At 44.8% G+C, this 19,120-nt stretch overlaps 1 protein-coding gene across 1 annotated transcript in view; it reads right to left on the bottom strand.

Moving 5' to 3' along the window:
- The window catches only part of LOC138370295 (trichohyalin-like), a 102,591-nt gene that overhangs the window by 47,631 nt on the left and 35,840 nt on the right, over positions 1 to 19,120 (bottom strand). The window contains exons 2-3 of the mRNA XM_069334311.1: positions 4,040 to 4,163; positions 2,743 to 3,915 (exon numbers count right to left, since the gene is read on the bottom strand). Of these exons, the coding sequence (XP_069190412.1) occupies positions 2,743 to 3,915; positions 4,040 to 4,163 (1,297 nt within the window). The remainder of the gene's footprint in view (positions 1 to 2,742; positions 3,916 to 4,039; positions 4,164 to 19,120) is intronic.

Raw genomic sequence — 19,120 nt, 5'->3', positions numbered from 1 at the left:
ACCACCTACGCACACTATACCCCTCTCCACCTACACACACACCATACTCATCACCTCCTTCACTCACCATACCAATCACTACCTACACACACAATACCCATCACCACCTACACACAGCATGCTCATCACCACCTACACACACTATACCCCTCTCCACCTACACACACACCATACCCATCACCACCTAGACACACCATACCTATCACCACCTACACACACTATATCTATCACCACCTACACACACCATACCCATCACCACCTACACACACAATACCCATCACCACCTACACACAGCATGCTCATCACCACCTACACACACCATACCCATCACCACCTACACAAACGATACCCATCACCACCTACATACACCATACCCATCATCACCTACACACACCTTCCCGGGTCACGACCATACCCTCCTTTACTCTCATGTCAATGTAATCATAATAGCACCATACAAATCACTACCTACACACACGATACCAATCATCACCTACATACACTTTACCCATCACCGTCTACACACACCATACCTATCATCACATACATACACCATACCCCATCACCAAATACACACATAATACCCATTACCACCTACACACACCATGCTATCACCATCTACACACATAATACCCATCACCACCTACACACACCATACTCATCACCACTTACACACACCATACCCATCCCCACCTACACACACCATACCCATCATCACCTACACACACACACGTTACCCATTACCACCTACACACACTCATCATACCCATCAGAACCTACACACACCATACCCATCACCACCTACACACACCATACTCATCACCACCTACACACAGCCTCCCGGGTCACCATCATATCCTCCGGTCATTGAAAGCATCTTCACACTATACCTATCACCACCTACACACACCATACCCATCACCAGCTACACACAGTACCCATCACCACCAACACACACAATACACAGTGGCTAACCCTAACCTCCCTTTTCAAGGGTAACATAGGGGATGACACCAACCACCCCCTTCAAGGGTAACATAGTGGGAGACCCTAACCATCTCCATTAAAGGGTAGCATAGGGGCCGACCCCAAACAACCCCCCTTCAACGGTAACATAGTGGCTGACTCCCCCTTCTCCTTCAACGGTAGCATAGGGGCCGACCCCAACTACCCCCCTTCAACGGTAATATATTGGCTGACACCAACCACCCCCTTTAAACGGTAGCATAGGGGCCGACTCCAACCAACCAACCCCCTCCCCCCTTCAAGGGAAGCATAGGGGCCGAAGCCCCCCCCCTTCAACGGAAACATAGTGGCCGACCCCAACTACCCCCCTTCGAGGGTAGCATAGGGGCCGACCCTAATCAGCCCCATTCAAGTGTAACATAGGGGCCGACACCAACCTCCCGCTTCATGGGGTACAATAGGGGCCGACCCCAACCACCCCCTTGAAGGGTAACATACGGGCCGAACCCAACCACCCCTCTTCAAGGGTAGCATTGGGGCTGACCCAAATCACCCCTTTTCAAGGGTAGCATAGGGGCCGACCTCAACCTCCCCCATGAAGGGTAGCATAGGGGCCGACCCCAACCACCCCCTTCAAGGGTATCAAAGGGGCCGACCCCAACCACCCCCTTCAAGGGTAGCATAGGGGCCGACCCCAACCACCCCCCTTGAAGGGTAGCATAGGGGCCGACCCCAACCACCCCCCTTGAAGGGTAGCATAGGGGCCGACCCCAACCATCCCCCTTTAAGGGTAACAAAGGGGCCGACCCCAACCACCCCGTTCAAGGGTAACAAAGAGGCCGACCCCAACCACCTCCTTCAAGGGTAACATAGTCCTGTTCGACCCGTTCCACTCTGTCTCTGTACATCTCTCTGTCTCTGAACATCTCTCTGTCTCTGTACGTCTCTGTCTCTGTACATCTCTCTGTCTCTGTTCGTCTCTCTGTCTCTGTACATCTCTGTCTCTGTACGTCTCTCTGTCTCTGTACATCTCTCTTTCTCTGTACGTCTCTCTGTCTCTGTACATCTCTCTGTCTCTGTACGTCTCTCGTTCTCTGTACATCTCTCTGTCTCTGTACGTCTCTCTGTCTCTGTACATCTCTCTGTCTCGATACATCTCTCTGTCTCTGTACATCTCTCTGTCTCTGTACATCTCTCTGTCTCTGTACGTCTCTCTGTCTCTGTACATCTCTCTGTCTCGATACATCTCTCTGTCTCTGTACATCTCTCTGTCTCTGTACATCTCTCTGTCTCTGTACGTCTCTCTGTCTCTGTACATCTCTCTGTCTCGATACATCTCTCTGTCTCTGTACATCTCTCTGTCTCTGTACATCTCTCTGTCTCTGTACGTCTCTCTGTCTCTGTACATCTCTCTGTCTCGATACATCTCTCTGTCTCTGTACATCTCTGTCTCTGTACGTCTCTCTGTCTCTGTACATCTCTGTCTCGATACATCTCGCTGTCTCTGTACGTCTCTCTGTCTCTGTACATCTCTCTGTCTCTGTATGTCTCTGTCTCAATCAATTTCTCATTTTGCATTTATCATTCGGTGTGTCTATCATGGTCTGCTTTTCATACACACATTCATACACACATTCATTCACACATTCATAAACATTCACACATATTGATACACACCTCACTCCCTCTTACTCCCTCAGAAGTAAGGCAAAATAAGCAGGAAAGAGAGTGAAGGTCAGAAGTGAAGTAGCACTGTTTACCTTGTGGACAGCTCACTGACATTCCTCTTGCACTTCTCGTGTTCCTCTTCCATCAAGCGTTTCTCTTCTGCCAGTTTTTGTTTTTCCTCTTGAGTACTTCTGAGTTGCTGTGCCTGTCTGTCTTTATCACTCTGTAGAGCCGTGTTTCCTTCCCGTAACTTACTGGCCTCTTCTTCACTGACGGAGAGTTGCTCTTCAATAAGTCGTTTCTCCTCTTCAGTCTTCCTGATTGTTTCTTCCTTTTCTTCATTTAGAGCAGCGTTTGCTGTTTGAAGGACCCTGACCTGTTCTTCCAGGAGTGAGAGTTGCTCTTGAACAAGTCCTTTCTCTCTTGCTGTGTTATTATTCATCTCTTGCAGCTGTTGTGTCTCTCGCTCTAGCTCAGCGATCCTCGTCAACGCCGTCTTGACCCTCTCCTGGGCTTGGGTCTCCGCAAGCTCCAGCTGTTGGTTCCTCGACTTGACCAGCCTTGAGTCCTCCTCCACTTGTCGGATCTCCTGCTTGACCAGCCTCGAGTTCTCCTCCACTTGACGGATCTGGGACTTTAATTGAATGTTTTCTTCCTGAGCAAGGCGCACTTCGTTCTTAGTCTTCATGTTATCCTCCTTGACCAGCCTCGAGTCCTCCTCCACTTGACGGATCTGGGACTTTAATTGAATGTTTTCTTCCTGAGCAAGGCGCACTTCGTTCTTAATCCTCATGTTATCCTCCTTGACCAGCCTCGAGTCCTCCTCCACTTTACGGATCTCCTCCTTGACCAGCTTCGAGTCCTCCTCTACTTGACGGATCTGGGACTTTAATTGAATGTTTTCTTCCTGAGCAAGGCGCACTTCGTTCTTAATCCTCATGTTATCCTCCTTGACCAGCCTCGAGTCCTCCTCCACTTTACGGATCTCCTCCTTGACCAGCCTCGAGTCCTCCTCCACTTTACGGATCTCCTCCTTGACCAGCCTCGAGTCCTCCTCCACTTGACGGATCTGGGACTTTAATATAACAATCTCCTCCTGAGCAAGCTGCCCTTCGTTCTTAGTCTTCCTGTTGTCCTCCTCGAGCAAATGATTCGCTGTATTTAGGCGAGTGTTTTCCTCCTTCAGCTTGAGGTTGTCAGCTTGGTGAGCCTTGTTGACACACTCCAGCTGGTCCAGAGTGTCCAGGAGGCGGCGGGTGGCGTTCTCTCTCTCCTTCACACCTGCCAACACATCAAATATTAAATATATACTACTATATATATTACCACCACCCACAACTACTACTACTAGTATATATCAGATATATAATGCTGACCCTGAAATGCACTCCACTCCCTGAAATACAGTCAAGGACCTGAAGTACACTCCAGGAGCAGAAGTACATGCCAGGCCCTGACGTACACTTAAGATCCAGAAGTATAATCAATACCCTGAAGTACACTTCAGACCATGAAGTAGACTTCAGGTTCTGAAATACACTCCAGGATCAAAAGTACTCTCCTGTCTTTAAACTACACTCAAGACCCCTGAAATACATTAAAGTCTCTGAAGGACACTCCAGTATCTGAAGTGTACTACAGACCTTCAACTACATTTTAAACCCTGAAGTACACTGCAGACCCTGAAGCACATTTCAAACACTGAAGTTCAATTCAGGATTTGATGTACACTCCAAAACTGAATTCCACTCCAGATCTTGAAGAACACTCACTCATGATCCTGAAAAAAACCTCCAGACCCTAAAGTTCACTACAGACCCTGAAGTTAACTCAAGGACCTGAGGTCCACTCTAGACATTGAAATACTCTCCAAGACATGAATTGCACTCATAACCACGAAGAACACTCCAGACACTGAAGTACACTCAAAGACGTGAAGTGTACCATGACCACATCAGACCCTAAAGTACACTCCAGACCTTGAAGTACATTCAAGAATGAAAAATATACTTCAGATCCTGATGTATGAAGAACCTGAGGTGCACTTCTGACTCTTATACACACTGCAGGGCCTGAGGTATACTTTAGACCTTGAAGTACTAATCAGGACTTGAAGCACACTTCATGCCCTGAAGTACACTATCTTGAGGTTATCTTGAGATGATTTCGGGGCTTTTAGTGTCCCCGCGGCCCGGTCCTCGACCAGGCCTCTACCCCCAGGACACAGCCCGTGACAGCTGACTAACACCCAGGTACCTATTTTACTGCTAGGTAACAGGGGCATAGGGTGAAAGAAACTCTGTCCATTGTTTCTCGCCGGCGCCCGGGATCGAACCCGGGACCACAGGATCACAAGTCCAGCGTGCTGTCCGCTCGGCCGACCGGCTCCCTATAGGACATAAAGTAAACTATAGGCCATGAAGAAGACTATAGGCACTGAAGTACACTCCAGAAAGTGAAGTACACTCCAGAAAGTGAAGTACACTCCAGGCCCTGAAGCACAGTCCAGGTCCTACAGAACACCCCAATCCCGAAAGACATTACAGACCATGAAGTACTTTCCAGACCCTGAAAAACACTCCAGACCCTGAAATACACATAATGATGAGAAGTACACTTCAGACCCTGAAGTACATTTCAGGCCCTGATATATATTCAAGACTCTAAAGTAAACGACAAGCCCTGAAGTATACTCCAGGACGAAATGTACACTCCAGGCATTGCAATACACTCCAGATCCTGAGGTACACTACCCAGCAAATACTTTATGTTGCCAGAATGTGCCTGGGAATTTTTTGAGAGCTGTGGCAAAGTTAGTTTTTAAGTAATCAATACGTTTTTGTGTCCAGTCATAAATTGTTTGTCATAATTTACTACACAACGTTGGGTAAAAAAAAAATTGAGGCCTCGTGGCAACCTTAATTACTGCATAAAAGTAGTTTCTATTGTTTATGATATATAAATATAGGAACTATAAATATACAAAATATTAGTTGAAATAAAACAGGAGCATAATAATGGCGAGTTCACCTTTGTATTTATTTCTTAGATGGCAGTGTTGGTAGATGGTTGTGGTTGGTGGCAGTGTTGGTAGATGGTAGTGTTTGGTGGCAGTGTTGGTAGATGGTAGTGTTTGGTGGCAGTGTTGGTAGATGGTTGTGTTTGGTGGCAGTGTTGGTAGATGGTAGTGTTTGGTGGCAGTGTTGGTAGATGGTTGTGGTTGGTGGCAGTGTTGGTAGATGGTTGTGGTTGGTGGCAGTGTTGGTAGATGGTAGTGTTTGGTGGCAGTGTTGGTAGATGGTAGTGTTTGGTGGCAGTGTTGGTAGATGGTAGTGTTTGGTGGCAGTGTTGGTAGATGGTAGTGTTTGGTGGCAGTGTTGGTAGATGGTTGTGGTTGGTGGCAGTGTTGGTAGATGGTAGTGTTTGGTGGCAGTGTTGGTAGATGGTAGTGTTTGGTGGCAGTGTTGGTAGATGGTAGTGTTTGGTGGCAGTGTTGGTAGATGGTTGTGGTTGGCGGTAGTGTTGGTAGATGATACCTGGTTGATGGGGTTCTGGGAGTTCTTCTACTCCCCAAGCCCGGCCCATGGCCAGGCTTGACTTGTGAGAGTTTGGTCCACTAGGCTGTTGCTTGGAGCGGCCCGCAGGCCCACATACCCACCACAGCCCGGTTGGTCCGGCACTCCTTGGAGGAATAAATCTAGTTTCCTCTTGAAGATGTCCACGGTTGTTCCGGCAATATTTCTTATGCTTGCTGGAAGGACGTTGAACAACCGCGGACCTCTGATGTTTATACAGTGTTCTCTGATTGTGCCTATGGCACCTCTGCTCTTCACTGGTTCTATTCTGCATTTTATTCCATATCGTTCACTCCAGTACGTGGTTATTTTACTGTGTAGATTTGGTACTTGGCCCTCCAGTATCTTCCAGGTGTATATTATTTGATATCTCTCTCGTCTTCTTTCTAGTGAGTACAATTGGAGGGCTTTGAGACGATCCCAATAATTTAGGTGCTTTATTGCGTCTATGCGTGCCGTATATGTTCTCTGTATTCCCTCTATTTCAGCAATCTCTCCTGCTCTGAAGGGGGAAGTGAGTACTGAGCAGTACTCATGACGGGACAACACAAGTGATTTGAAGAGTACAACCATTGTGATTGGATCCCTGGATTTGAAAGTTCTCGTAATCCATCCTTTCATTTTTCTGGCTGTCGCAATATTTGCTTGGTTATGCTCCTTAAACGTTAGGTCGTCAGACATTATTATTCCCAAATCCTTTACATGCTGTTTTCCTACTATGGGTACATTTGATTGTGTTTTGTACTCTGTATTATGTTTAAGGTCCTCATATTTACCGTACCTGAGTACTTGGAATTTATCACTGTTAAACATCATGTTATTTTCTGATGCCCAGTCGAAAACTTTATTAATATCAGCTTGAAGTTTTTCAATGTCTTCAGCCGAGATAATTTTCATACTGATTTTTGTGTCATCTGCAAAGGATGATACGAAGCTGTGACTTGTATTTTTGTCTATATCTGATATGAGAATAAGGAAAAGCAGCGGTGCAAGGACTGTACCCTGAGGTACAGAGCTTTTAACTGCACTTGGACTAGATTTTATATGGTTGACCGTTACTCGCTGAGTCCTGTTTGACAGAAAACTGAGTATCCAGCGTCCTACTTTACCGCTTATTCCTATTGACTTCATTTTGTGTGCAATCACGCCATGGTCACATTTATCGAAAGCCTTTGCGAAGTCCGTGTATATCACATCAGCATTCTGTTTTTCTTCTAATGCCTCAGTGACTTTGTCGTAGTGCTCAAGTAGCTGTGAGAGGCACGATCTTCCCGCTCGAAATCCATGTTGGCCTGGGTTGTGAAGGTCATTGGTCTCCATGAAATTGGTGACCTGACTCCTAATCACTCTCTCAAATACTTTTATGATGTGCGATGTTAGTGCAACTGGTCTATAATTCTTTGCCAATGCTTTGCTCCTTCCCTTGTGTAGAGGGGCTATGTCTGATACTTTAAATGCATCTGGTATCTCCCCCGTGTCGAAGCTCTTCCTCCACACTATACTGAGTGCCTGTGCTACCGGCACTTTGCATTTCTTTATAAATATTGAATTCCATGAGTCTAGACCTGGGGCCGTGTGCATGGGCATGTTTTCCATTTCTCTTTCAAAATTTAGTGCGCTCGTGTTGATATCAGTTATATTTACAGGGGTTTGAATATCCCGCATAAAGAAATTGTCTGGATCTTCCACTTTCATGTTGTTTATTGGAGTGCTAAACGTGTCCTCATACTGCTTTTTTAGGATTTCACTAATTTCTTTGTCATCTTCCGTGTATGAACCTTCACTTGAACGAATAGGTCCAATACTGGCAGTGGTTTTTGCTTTTGCATATGTGAAGAAATATTTTGGATTTTTTATTATTTCCTGAATTGCTTTCTGTTCTAACTGCCTTTCTTCAGTTTCATATGAGTGTTTCAATTTCCGCTCGATTTCTTCAATCTCCCTGTTTAAATTATTCCTTCTTTGACAGGAAATTCGTGTCTGCATAAGCAGTTCCGTTATTTTTTCCTGCGTTTATAGTGTCGTCTGCGTTCTCTTTCTACGATGGATCTCTTTCTCGCTTTCCTCAAAGGAACATGTTTCAGACAGACTTGATACGCTTCCGAAGTCAGTTTCTCTATTCCTTCTGTAGGACTTATATTACTTAGAACAGTTTCCCATGGAATGTTTGTAAGTTCCCTGTTTATTATCTCCCAGTCTATCCTTTTACTATTAAAATTGAATTTACTGAATAGCCCCTCTCGCTTTATCAACGTTTTAGGTCTATTCTGATTATTGATGGTCGTTTGCACTTCAATGAGCTTGTGATCTGAGTATGTGGTATCTGATACCGTAATGTCTCTGATAATGTCTTCATTGTTCGTAAAGACCAGATCTAGAATATTTTCATTTCTCGTTGGCTCCGATATCTGCTGATTGAGTGAAATTTTGTCACAGAATCTAAGTAGTTCTCTAATCTGTGGTTGGTTAGGTCCTGATAGATTTCCTGGTATAATATTATTGTTTGCTATTTTCCACCTGAGACTAGGCAAGTTGAAGTCACCTAGGAAAATAATATCAGGTATCGGGTTCTCCAAATTATCAAGGCTATTCTCTATTTTGTTTATCTGTTCTGTGAATTCCTCAGCCGTTGCATCTGGCGGTTTGTATATTAAAATAATCACTAAATTTATTTTCTCTATTTTTAATCCCAGTACCTCTACCACCTCATTTGTAACGTTTAAGAGCTCCGAGCATACAAGGTCTTCCCTAATATACAGACCCACTCCTCCATGTGACCTAATTTTCCTATCACACCTGTATAGGTTATATCCTGGAATCTAGATCTCACTGTCCAACAATTCCCTGCATGGGTTTCTGTGAAAGCTCCAAATAATGCATTTGACTCCGTGAGGAGGACATTTATAAACTGTACTTTGTTGTTTGTTCTTGTTTTCAGTCCTTGTATGTTGGCAAAGATGAATGAAGTTACTCTATTTGTGATAGTTTGAATGGGAGACTTTCTCGGCAAGCCCATTATGCGTGGACATAATGAGTTTGTTCTGACCAGTACTGATTGTTGACCAGACCACACACTAGAAATTGAAGGGACGACGACGTTTCGGTCCGTCCTGGACCATTCTCAAGTCGATTGTGATGAGGAGGTAGGGACAGGCAATAAATAGGCAAGAGAGAGCTGAGGAGGAAAGTCAGGTGTAGGGGATAGTAGTAATGAGAACTGCAGCAGGCCTATTGGTCCATACGAGGCAGCTCCTACTATAACCACCGAAGGAGATAGAAATAGGAAAAAGAAGAGGATAGCAAGGGAGCGTAGGAGAAGACAATGAACAGAAAAAGGGAGAAGAGAGAAAGAAAAGGAAAGAGAAAGAAAGATATGGAAGGGGGAAAGCTTATGTTAAGTCACGTTTGTTAGAAAGATTAGAGCATTTGAGTATATACTGTGAAAGGGAAGAGTCCACAGCAACAAAGCCAGGACTCAAGTTCATGTTGGGTACATTGTTTATAAGAGCCGATTCTACAAGACGGCGTCTGTGTAGAGTAGAGGCAGGAAAGATTATTTTGGAGGAAGACCAATCAATGGGATGATTAGAATCTCTCACATGGCAGAAGAGAGCATTGTTAGTGTCTGCAGACTTAACACTTCTCTTGTGCACCAGTACTGATTGTTGTAGGGCAGTTGCCTGTCGTAGTTGTAGTTCTCTTTCGGTGTGTAATTGCATCTGTAATTCTGGAATGCAAGTGGATCTGGCATCCAGTTCCATACACTCTCCATGCTCCTCCTTTTGAATTCTCTTTCGGTCTGTTATAAAAAATTCATAGAGTTTCCTCCAAATTCATTACTCTGCTTGCCACTCTTTATGTAGCGTTCCGTGCCTTTCACGTGAAAGTGTGAAAGATGGTTGTGGTTGAGGCAGTGTTGGTAGATAGTTGTGGTTGGTGGCAGTGTTGGTAGATGGTAGTGTTTGGTGGCAGTGTTGGTAGATGGTTGTGGTTGGTGGTAGTGTTGGTAGATGGTAGTGTTTGGTGGCAGTGTTGGTAGATGGTTGTGGTTGGTGGCAATGTTGGTAGATGGTTGTGGTTGGTGGTAGTGTTGGTAGATGGTAGTGTTTGGTGGCAGTGTTGGTAGATGGTTGTGGTTGGTGGCAGTGTTGGTAGATGGTTGTGGTTGGTGGCAGTGTTGGTAGATGGTTGTGGTTAGTGGTTTTGTTGGTAGACGGTTGTGGTTGAGGCAGTGTTGGTAGATGGTAGTGTATGGTTGCAGTGTTGGTAGATGGTTGTGGTTGGTTGCAGTGTTGGTAGATGGTTGTGGTTAGTGGCAGTGTTGGTAGATGATGGTGGTTGGTGGCAGTATTGGAAGATTCCAGGAAACAATTTTAGGTTGCCACAACGTTCCAGGAAAGTGTTTGAAAGCAGCAGCAACATTTGTTTTCACATTTTAGATATGTTATTGTGTAGAATCGTAAATAGGTTACCACAACTTACTGCACAACGTTGGTTAAACAAAATTTGAGACCTTGTTGCAACCTTAGATCAATTTAAATAAAAATGGAAATGTTCGATTGTTCAAAATCGCTAATCTCCGAAAGTTCTCCGCCGATTGCTTTGATATTTTGATACAATGTTCCATTCGCCTCCAAGCGGGTTTTTATATACATACTCTATACATGTAACGTCTGTTACGGGAAAAAACCATGATTTATTTGAAAAACTGTGTTTTTTCATGTAAGTGAAATCTTTGAAACCTCTTTACCGATTGCTTTGAAATTTTGACACATTGTTCCATTCGAATATGAGCGTGTTTTTTATACATCTACAATATAGATGCCACACCTGTGACAGGTAAAAACGTTTTTTTTAAACAGTGCCATGTGTTGCATATAATAGCAACACACGCTATACTAAATATGTTACGATTCCATTTTAATGTTTCCGATTGCATTGATGAATTTATTTTCATAGATTTCGATTTATTTTAATTTTGAGTGACATTGCGTTGGAATTGAGCTGTGTTGTTTACTATACCGTTCATTTCATGAATATAAGTATAGATGCCACACCTGTGACAGGTAAAAACATGCTTTTTTGAAAAACAGTGCCATCTGTTGCACGTAAGACCAACACACGCTATACTAAATATATTATGATTCCATTTCAATGTTTCAGATAACACTGATTAATTTAATTTTCATAGATTTCGATTTATTGTCATTTTGATTTAATTATTTTGGGTGACATTGCATTGTAATTGAGCCATCCTGTTCATTTGGTGAGTATAGTTTATTTTGTTATTTTTTAAAATTTTCATTTCGTTTTTTAACTGTTTTTCTTACATTTCAGTGATAGGAACATCAGATCATTTGATGTTCTCAATTTTCTGATAGGAACATCAGATCATATGGGAATGCACCAGACGAGGTAGTGGGGAATGGTGGGGAGGATGAGGGGACGGGAATGGGGGATGGTGAGGAGGACGAGGGGACAGGGGAGGGAACAATGGTGGGGAGGACAAGGGGGCGGGGGAAGTTGAGGATAATTGGGACGAGGGGATGCGTGAATGGAGAATGGTGTGTAGGACAAGGGGACGGGGAAGTGGGGGATAGTGGGGAGGTCGAGGGGACAGGAGGGGGGAATGATAGGGAAGACGAGGGGCTCTGAAGAGTGGGAAATGGTTAAGAGGAGGATGGGACGGTGGAGGGGGGGAATGGTGGGGTGGACTGGGAGACAGGGGAAGGTTGCTGTGGCTCAGTAACGCACATGTGTTGCTGAGCCACAGCAACGCGTGGCGGGGTACAGATAGTATTGAAAAAAAGTAGTTTTCTTGACTGATGTTATATATTCAAATAAAGAAATAAAAAAAATATATATTCTACATTCAGTAAAAAAAAAAAACAGGAGCATAATAAAGGTGGTTTCAATAATTTGTATTCATTATTTTTAACTAATGGAGAATCCATTGTGGTGTTGGTGGTTGTTCTTGGTGGGTTGTGGTTGGAGGCAGTGGTGGTTGGTTGCTGTGGTTGGTGGTGATGGTCGTAGTTGGTGGTAGTGATTGATGGTGTTTGTGGTTGTGTTGTGCATGGTAGTGTGATGCAGTTGTTATGGTATACTGGTGGTGTGGTGGTGGTGTGGTGTGGTAGTGTGGTGTGGTAGTATGATGGCATTGTGCAGTAATTTCACGGTGGTAGATGTGGTGGGGTACAAGTTGTGGCGGTGATGGAAGTGTGTTGAGGTAGTATTGTGTGGTGATGTGGTAATGGTGATGGAAGTGTGGTGGGGTGGTGTGGTAATTGTGGTGTGGTGGTGTGGCATGGTAATGATGGTATGGTAGTGGTAGTGTGGTAATATGGTGTGGTGGTGTAGTGTGGTAGTGAGGTGGGGTAGTGTGGTGTTGTGGTGTGGTGGCATGGTGTGGTAGTGTGGTGTGTTAGTGTCGTGTAGTAATGTGCTGTGGTAGTGTGGTAATATGGTGCGGTAGTGGGGTGTAGTAGTGTAGTGAGGTAGTGTTGTGAGGCAGTGTGATGTTGTAGTTTGTTGTGGTTGTGTGTTTGTGTGATAATATGGTGTTATGGAGTAGTGCGGTGGGGTGGTGTGATAGGATAGTGTGGTAATAGTGATGTGTGGTGTGGTGTAGTGTGGAGTGTGTGGTGTTGGTGTAATGTGGTAGTGGTGGTGTATACTCATCTAGTTGTATTCACCTAGTTGTGCTTGCGGGCGTTGAGTTCTCTTTCGGCCCGCCTCTCAACTGTCAATCAATTAATTTTTACTAACTATTATTTTTTCACACAAACACAAACACACACACACACACACACACACACACACACACACACACACACACACACACACACACACACACACACACACACACACACACACAGTCATCCCCCAGACACCCCCCAGATCCCCCGGATCCCCTCTGCCCCCAGTCACCCCCCAGACATCCCCCAGATCCCCCCAGACCCCCAGAGAAAGGGAGAACTCTGGTACAAGAGTTTCCATGAAGAATCTCAAGGTTTGGTACACCAATGCTGATGGGGTATCTAATAAAGCAGAAGAGATAAAAGAAAGAGTGAGTGAAGCAGATCCTGACATAGTTGCAATTGTGGAAACTAAAATTAATGACATGATCTCAGATGCAATCTTTCCTGAAGGGTACCAGGTGATACGAAAAGAGAGGACACAGAGACAGGGAGGGGGAGTAGCACTCCTAATAAAGCGGAAATGGAAGTTTGAAGACCTGGGAAATCGAGTTACCAATGAGTGCACAAGCTTCATACATGGAACTCTGACAGTAGATGGGAGGAAGATTGTGATCATGGTAATCTACAATCCCCCACCAAACAGTAGAAGACCCAGGCAGGAGTATGATGACAACAACAAAGCATGTATAGATGAACTGCAGAAGGCAGCAACACTAGCCCACAGAATGAGAGCGAAGCTGCTGATCATGGGGGACCTAAATCATGGAGAGATAAATTGGGAATCAAGGAATCCCCATGGAGGGAACGAAACGTGGGGAGCAAAATTAGTAGATGTTATAGACAGGAATTTCCTGACACAACATGTGAAGGAAGACACAAGGGAAAGAGGAGGAGATGCACCGAGCCTATTAGACCTGATTTTCACCCAGAACGTAGAAGATATCGAGAATTTAGAGCATGAAATACCTCTAGGGGCCAGTGACCATTGTGTCCTAGTCTTTGACTACATGATGGAATTCAAACTTATGACCATGGGACAAGAGATCTGGGAAAGGAGAGCTGACTACAGGAAAGGGGACTATATGAGGATGAGGGACTATCTGGGTGAAGTGCAGTGGGAGGAAGAAATTAGAGGAAAAACAGTCCAAGATATGATGGACCTAGTCATACAGAAATGCCAGGAGGCCGAAGAGAGATTTATACCAACGGTAAAGGGAAAAAATAAGAAGGAATATAATAACCCATGGTTTAATAGACAGTGTCAGGAAGCAAAAATGGCCAGCAGGCGGGAGTGGAGGAAGTACAGAAGACAAAGAACAGAGGACAACAGAAGCAGATACAACAGAGCTAGGAACGATTACATTAACATAAGACGAACATCGGAAAGGGACTATGAGAACGATATTGCAATCAAAGCGAAAAAACAACCTAAGTTACTACACAGTCATATAAGAAGAAAAATGTCGGTGAACGACCAAGTGACAAGACTAAGGAAGACAGAGGGGGCATATACTGAAAGTGACAAGGAAATCTGCGAGGCACTGAATGCCAGTTTCCATGGAGTGTTCACTACCGAGCCTGAGCAGCTCCCATTGTTGGAAGGGGTTACCCTAGATGAAAGACTATCAGATATAGAGGTGACAGCAGAGGAGGTAATGAAACAGTTGACAACTCTAGATGCAACTAAAGCAGTTGGACCAGACAAAGTATCACCGTGGATACTAAAAGAAGCAGCACAGGCCCTCAGCGTGCCTCTGGCAATGATCTTTAATGAGTCACTTATGTCAGGAGAATTGCCCAGTTGCTGGAAGAAGGCAAATGTCGTGCCGATCTTCAACAAAGGAGATAGGGAGGAGGCACTTAACTACAGACCTGTATCACTGACAAGCATCCCCTGTAAAATACTGGAAAGAATAATTAGGCTACGACTGGTTGCACACCTGGAGAACATTAGGTTTGTGAACAAACATCAACATGGGTTCTGGACAGGGAAATCGTGCCTAACAAACCTTCTGGAATTCTATGATAAAATAACGAGGATAAGACAGGACAGAGATGGTTGGGCAGACTGCATATTTCTGGACTGCCAAAAAGCCTTTGATACAGTACCGCACATGAGACTGCTGTTCAAGCTCGAGAGGCAGGCGGGGGTGGGGGGAAAGGTCCTAGAATGTATAAGGAACTACCTAACAGGAAGGAGCCAAAGAGTTACGGTAAGGGGCGAGAAGTCGGACTGGCGAACAGTAACAAGTGGAGTACCAACAGGATCGGTGCTGGGACCAATTCTATTTCTTGTATATGTTAACGACATGTTTACAGGCGTAGAGTCCTACATGTCGATGTTTGCGGATGATGCAAAGTTGATGAGAAGAGTTGTGACAGATGAGGATTGCAGGATCCTCCAAGAGGACCTGAACAGATTGCAGAGATGGTCAGAGAAATGGCTACTAGAATTCAACACGAGCAAATGTAAAGTTATGGAAATGGGACTAGGAGATAGGAGACCAAAGGGACAGTACACAATGAAGGGGAACAGCCTACCTGTAACGACGCGTGAAAGAGACCTGGGGGTGGACGTAACACCTAATCTATCTCCTGAGGCACATATTAATAGGATAACGGCAGCAGCGTACTCTACACTGGCAAAAGTTAGAACATCATTCAGAAACCTAAGTAAGGAGGCATTTAGGGCGCTTTACACTGCCTACGTAAGGCCAGTCTTAGAGTATGCCGCCTCATCATGGAGTCCCCATCTGAAGAAGCATATAATGAAACTGGAAAAGGTTCAGAGGTTTGCAACGAGACTCGTCCCAGAGCTACGAGGGATGGGGTATGAAGAGCGCCTGAGGGAACTGTGCCTTACGACACTAGAAAGAAGAAGGGAGAGGGGGGACATGATAGGAACGTATAAGATACTCAGAGGAATTGACAGAGTGGACATAGACGAAATGTTCACACGGAATAGTAACAGAACGAGAGGACATGGATGGAAGCTTGAAACTCAGATGAGTCACAGAGATGTTAGGAAGTTTTCTTTTAGCGTGAGAGTAGTGGGGAAATGGAATGCACTTCAGGAACAGGTTGTGGAAGCAAATACTATTCATAATTTTAAAACCAGGTATGATAGGGAAATGGGACAGGAGTCATTGCTGTAAACAACCGATGCTCGAAAGGCGGGATCCAAGAGTCAATGCTCGATCCTGCAAGCACATATAGGTGAGTACATATAGGTGAGTACACACACACACACACACACACACACACACACACACACACACACACACACACACACACACACACACACACACACACACACACACACACACACACACCAGGAAGCAGCCCATAGCAGCTGTCTAACTCCCAGGTACCTATTTACTGCTATTTAACAGGGGCATCAGACTGAAGGAAACTCTGCCCATTCGTTTTTCAGCCGGCGCCGGTGATCGAACCCTGGTCCCCGGTCCACGAGCCTAGAGTGCTGTCCACTCAGCCACCAGCTGCCAGTGTGGGTGGTGGTGGTGCGGTGTAGTATGGTAATGGTAGTGTGTACTCACCTATTTGTGCTTCCGGGATTGAGATCTGGCTCTTTGGTCCCGCCTCTCAACTGTCAATCAACTGGTGTACAGGGTCCTGAGCTTATTGGGCTCTATCATATCTACACTTGAAACTGTGTATGGAGTCTGCCTCCACCACATCACTTCCTAATGCATTCCATTTGTCAACCACTCTGACACTAAAAAAGTTCTTTCAAATATCTCTGTGGTTCACTTGGGCACTCAATTTCCACCTGTGTTCCCTAGTGCGTGTGCCCCTTGTGTTAAATAGCATGTCCTTATCTACCCTATCAATTCCTTTGAGAATATTGTATGTGGTGATCATGTCCCCCCCCCCCTAACTTTTCTGTTTTCCATCGACGAGAGGTTTAACTCAGTCTCTCCTCGTAGCTCATACCTCTCAGCTCGGGTACTAGTCTGGTGGCAAATCTTTGAACATTCTCCAGTTTAGTCTTATGCTTGACTAGATATGGACTCCATGCTGGACCTGCATACTTTAGAATTGGTCTGACATATGTGGAATACAAAGTTCTGACTGATTCCTTACACAAGTTTCTAAATGCCGTTCTTATGTTGGCCAACCTGGCATGTGCCGCTGATGTTATACTCTTGACATGGGCTTCAGGGGACAGGTCTGGCGTGATATCAATCCCCAAGTCTTTCTCTCTCTCTGACTCTTGAAGAATTTCATCTCCCAAGTTAGACCTTGTAACTGGTCTCCTGCTCCCTACACCTAGCTTCATTACATTACATTTGGTTGGGTTATACTCTAACAACCACTTGTTCACCCATTCCTTCAGTTTGTCTAGGTCTTCTTGAAGCCTCAAGCAGTCCTCCTCTGACTTAATCCTTCTCATAATTTTGATATCGTCAGCAAATATTGAGAGGAATAAGTCTATACCCTCTGGGAGATCATTTACGTATATCAGAAACAGGAAAGAACTGAGTACAGAGCCCTGTGGGACTCCACTGGTGAATTCACGCCAATCTGAAGTCTCACCCCTCACTGTAACTTTCTGCTTCCTATTGCTTAGGTACTCCCTTATGCACTGGATCACCTTACCAGTCACTCCTACCTTTATCTCCAGCTTATGCACAAGCCTCTTATGGGGTACTGTCTAAGGCTTTCCGATAGTCCAAGAAAATGTAGTCCGCCCAGCCTTCTCTTTCTTGCTTAATCTTTGTCACCTGGTTGTAGAACTCTATTAAGCCCGTAAGGCAAGATTTACCCTCCCTGAACTCATGTGGGCAATTTGTCACGAAGTCCCTTCTCTCCAGATGTTTTACTAGGTTTTTCCCGCGATCTTCTCCATCACCTTGCATGGTATAGAAGTCAAGGACACTGGCCTGTAGTTCAGTGCCTCGTGTCTGTCACCCTTTTTGTATATTGGGACCACATTAGCCATCTTCCATATTTCTGATATGTCTCCCGTCTCCCGTGACTTATTATACACTATGAAGAGTGGCAAGCAGAGTGCCTCTGCACACTCTTTCAATGCCCATGGTGAAATCCCGTCGGGACCAACGGACTGTTTCACATCCAGATCCAACAGGTGTCTCTTGACCTCATCTCTCATAATTTCAAACCCTTCCAAGGCCACCTAGTTTACTGCCACCTCTTCTAGCACAGTGACCTCACCTTGTTCTATTGTGAAGACCTCCTTGAACCTCTTGTTGAGTTCTTCACACACCTCTTATCATTATCTGTATACCTGTCATCGCCTGTTCTAAGTTTCATTACCTGTTCTTTCACTGTTGTTTTCCTCCTGATGTGACTATGGAGTAGCTTTGGTTTGGTCTTGGCTTTGCTTGCTATATCATTTTCATAATTTTTCTATGCTTCTCTTCTCACACTAACATACTCATACCTGGTTCTCTGGTATCTCTCTCTGCTTTTTGGTGTTCTGTTATTTCGGAAGTTCATCCACGCTCTTTTGTTCAGTTCCTTTGCTTCCATACATGCCCTGTTAAACCATGGATTCTTCTTTTGCTTCTCGTATTTTTCTTTTTGGGCCTGGATGAACCTGTTTACTGCCTCCTGAAACTTTTGGGTGACATAGTCCATCATGTCTTGTACAGACATAGCTCTGAGGTCTGTGTCGAATGGTATATTCCTTAGGAAACGTCTCATCTCCTCATAATTTCCCTTTCGGTATGCCAGCCTTTTGTTTCCTAGTTCTTTTCGGGGAGAGATAAATCCTAGCTCTACCAGGTACTCAAAGATCAATACTCAGTGATCACTCATTCCCAAGGGTGCTTCCAACCTAACTTTCCTTATAACCCACTCATTAAGGGTAAATATTAGATCAAGCATGGCTGGTTCATCTTCCCCTCTCATTCTTATTGGTCCCTTGATGTGATGGCTTAGAAAGCTTCTTGTTGCCACATCCAACAGCTTAGCTCCCTATGTATCTGGTCCGCCTTGTGGGTCTCTGTTCTCCCAATCTATGTTCCCGTGGTTCAAGTCTTCCATGATTAGTAGTCCAGATCCTTTCCTGCTAGCGACAGAAGCTGCTCTCTCTATTATGTTAATGGTGGCCATGTTGTTTCTATCATATACCTGTCCGGGTCTTCTGTCATTTGGTGGTGGATTATATATGACTACGAATATAATTTTTTTGTCCTATGGTACCTGTTTTGTAGTCACTGAAAC

The sequence above is a fragment of the Procambarus clarkii genome, chromosome 31 (assembly GCF_040958095.1).
Source record: "Procambarus clarkii isolate CNS0578487 chromosome 31, FALCON_Pclarkii_2.0, whole genome shotgun sequence".
NCBI lineage: Eukaryota > Metazoa > Arthropoda > Malacostraca > Decapoda > Cambaridae > Procambarus > Procambarus clarkii.
Note: the sequence above shows the minus strand (reverse complement) of the source record. Positions and strands in the feature narration are given on the sequence as shown.